Raw genomic sequence first — 3634 nt, forward strand, 5'->3', positions numbered from 1 at the left:
TAATTTTTTTATTAAGGATAAAAGGACATTTTATATTTATTTATAATAAAATTTATAATATAATAATATAATTATAATATATATAATATATTTTAATATAAATTTATAATAAAAGGTTTTAAAATAATTTATTTATATTTTATATATTATATATATATATTATTTATATTTTATATAAATAAAAGATAAAACTTACGTGGAAATCTGTAAGATCAGTACTCAAGAGGATATCACGGATATGATTCACCCTCTCTGTAACAAGCATCTTCGTTTCGATTCCAGCAATGGTCATCAACGGTTGCACATCCTTCTCCCAAATCTTCAACCCTTTCTTTTTCCCTCCAAAAGGATTGACGAACAGTAAGATCTTTCTGGGACGATGGGTTAATCCTGGAAAACCCATCGAGAAATTTACAATCAAATTTTAAAATAATTTTAAAAATTTTATTGGCGCGATTATTTATATAATTAATTTTTCTTTTTTTTTTTTTTTTGTTATCAGAGTAGAGTCAAGAGTTAATTTAATTCAAGAAAATTGGTCGAGGTGAGGTAAAATCAGTTTTATTTATTCAAAGGTATTTTTTTTTTATTTTTGTAGAAACGCAACGCGACAAACAAGAAGCCGGATCAATACTTATGGCCACTGGTTCTCTCATCAAGATAAACCAGAAAGAGATCGCGTTACACGCACGGGAACGAAACCACCACCCTGTTGTTTTTCCATTTCACCTTCTTGCTCCATCCGCAGGAGAAGGGCGTAATTCGACGATGGCATTTTGATTGATTGGAATGGGCGGTAAGCTCGTTTACACAATGTTAGGAATATTACGGAATATCGTATGGAATAGATACCCGATTAGCTATCGGTTGACCATCGATATTTTGTGTACACGAGCAAACAGAATTATCGTTTATAGCGTAACAATTCAAATAAAAATATCCGCAATGCTCAAGGCCTGATCGATAAGTAATTTCATTTTACTCTTCTACTAGGTGAAAGTAGATTTTATTATTTCTAAATATTTTTAATTTTACAATTTGTTTGTTTTGATTTATATTGTTGAAAGTATTATACGATAATTTTTTTTTTTCGTGAAAATAAAATGAAAAAAAAAAAATGTCACGATTGTTGAGATTGAAAAAATTTCCCGCCTTCATTTTTTTTCTCTCTCTCTCTCTCTCTCGATTCATTGGAAGTTGCGCGCCTGCTTCCATGCTATCCTCGTGGCGGAGGCACGGTGACCCGCGGTGAAAGTGTACCCGGTCGACCGCTGTAATTCGTTCCCGATCTGATCGAGCTTATTTTTATCCTCCAACATGTCAACTTGTCCGCGACTTGTATGTATTTTTTCACGAAAATGTGCCACGAAAATATTCACGTAAATTCACGTGAAAATAAAAGAAAAAGAAAAAGTGAGAAAAACGAGAAAAATAGATAAATACGATTTATATTAAACATATTAATTAAACATATATAACGAAAGAAGAGAGGACGTATTAATATAAATATTTAATTATTTAAAAATATTTTAAAAATTAAATTATCTTCCAAGAATACGAATAATTTGTTCTTTGTTGTTTGATACGATATGACAATGGGATAGAAAGTTGACGTAGACTTTATGAAAGAATCATTATCGCTTCAATCGTGCACAGAACCGGTTTGAAATAAAAGTCCATAAAGTGGACTTTGTTTTCAGGAAACTCGCGTCACCATGACATTTTCTTGGACTTTTTTTTTTTTTACTTCCATCAAGATTACAAGTGTAAATGTTATACGATTGTCGAATAAAACAAGAGTATTTCGACGTGAAAAATGAATATCATTGTTTCCAGAAACAAACGATAAGATATTTGAAAATATTATTCTCGTTGGAAATGATCGAACGGAGTTGCAAAGTTTCATCTATTAATAGTGAATATAATAATACCAGGAATAAAACAAAGTTGTAACAATCTTGCAAAAAGTCGAAGCGACTCGTGACGAAATAGAAAGCGATAGTTTCAACTCCTACAAATTTAATAAACTCAAGGTTAAAACAGAAAACTTCTAAAGTTGAATTATCACTTTCTATTCCCATTCTATAAATTACAATTTTAAAATCGATCTCATAGACTCGTCGACACTTCACCAAGAAGAAATGAAACAGAAAATGACAATTTTAACACTTACAAATTTAATTATCCATAAATCTCAGATTAAACAAACTTTTAAACCGTGATCATATTCTCTATTTTTTTCCATTGATTGCTTTAAAAACTATCATTTTTAAACCTTAACGTGAACTTTAAAACTTCAACTTTTAAAACAACCTATCTAATATACCTAACCTACAATTATCCCAAAACTCTGTCGTCCCTCTATAAACTATCGTAAATCTTTTATAAACCCGTCGTCCTCTATAAATCTCGTCTAAACGTTGTGCAAACTAAAATTGTCGAGAAAGAGAGAGACACTTATTTCGAGCATCGTTATTAATAACTCGAAACACCATGCGAAAGCATCCATTCCCAGACGCTCTTCAAACATGCATTACACGGCGTGAAGTAGCGTAGTAACGAGAGACGTCAGACCGAGAGAATGGTTTATTTAAGCTGTGCACAAATTGCACGTGTGCATCCTCGAGGCTTTTTATCCGGTGAATGAGGATGACGTAAAGGCCGGAGGGACAAAGGTGCACGAGGGGGGAAGAGTCGTGGCCGCGAATAGGGAGTTTTGCAAGGTGAAGTGTCGCTCTGCGAAGTGTCATGGCGCACTGGTCGATAGAATGCAACGTTTCTCCGCGCTCGCTCTTCTGTCCGCTTTCCTGTGAGTTTTATAAGCAGAGACGAGGGCTTCTTTTCTTTCAAGTTTTCCAGTATCGGGCTGTTTTATCAATTCTACCGAAGTTGGATTTGGACATTCTTCGCTTGTTCCAGGTTCGAACTTTTCTAGGTTAAATGTCACATTCTCTACGATATCTTCTCTCATTTCGAGTTTCATAAATAAATACGAGGATTTTGATTCTTCTCGTTCGTTGAATTTTTGATCTTGAATCCCATTAAATTTGGATTCCTCGCTTGTTCCAAGCTCGAACTTTTCTAGGTTAAATGTCATGTTTCTTGCGATATCTTTTCTCGTTTCGAGTTTCGTAAATAGATACGAGGATTTCGATTCTTCTCGTTCGTTGAATTTTTGATCTTGGATTCTATTAAATTTGGATTCTTCGCTTGTTCTAGCCTCGAATTTTTCTAGATTAAACACAAATGTTCTTCGATTCATAAATAATTTCATAAATAGGCACAAGGATTTAGATTCTTCGCTTATTCCAAGCTCGAACTTTTCTAGGTTAAATGTCACGTTTCCTGCGATACCTTCTCTCGTTTCGAGTTTCGTAAATAGATACGAGGATTTCGATTCTTCGCGTTCGTTGAATTTTTGATCTTGGAGTAAATTTGGATTCTTTGCTTGTTCTAGCCTCGAATTTTTCTAGATTAAACACAAATGTTCTTCGATTCATAAATAATTTCATAAATAGGCACAAGGATTTGGATTCTTCGCTTGTTCTAGGCTCGAATTTTTTAGGTTAAGTGTCACGTTTCCTGCGATACCTTCTCTCGTTTCGAGTTTCGTAAATAGATACGAGGATTTCGA

General features: G+C 33.5%; 1 protein-coding gene and 2 long non-coding RNA genes across 3 annotated transcripts in view; 2 read left to right on the plus strand and 1 right to left on the minus strand.

Moving 5' to 3' along the window:
- Positions 1–3634, plus strand: part of LOC116185973 — a 23256-nt gene that overhangs the window by 17033 nt on the left and 2589 nt on the right. The window lies entirely within an intron of this gene.
- LOC102678453 (ceramide kinase) overlaps positions 1–3634 on the minus strand; it is a 23187-nt gene that overhangs the window by 6633 nt on the left and 12920 nt on the right. Inside the window, exon 3 of the mRNA XM_006618443.2 lies at positions 195–390. Within this exon, the coding sequence (XP_006618506.1) occupies positions 195–390 (196 nt within the window). The remainder of the gene's footprint in view (positions 1–194; positions 391–3634) is intronic.
- LOC102678214 overlaps positions 2259–3634 on the plus strand; it is a 2883-nt gene continuing 1507 nt past the window's right edge. The window contains exon 1 of the long non-coding RNA XR_422159.2: positions 2259–2919. This is a non-coding gene — a long non-coding RNA (uncharacterized LOC102678214). The remainder of the gene's footprint in view (positions 2920–3634) is intronic.

The sequence above is a fragment of the Apis dorsata genome, unplaced genomic scaffold (genome assembly GCF_000469605.1).
Source record: "Apis dorsata unplaced genomic scaffold, Apis dorsata 1.3 scaffold_355, whole genome shotgun sequence".
NCBI classification, from domain to species: domain Eukaryota; kingdom Metazoa; phylum Arthropoda; class Insecta; order Hymenoptera; family Apidae; genus Apis; species Apis dorsata.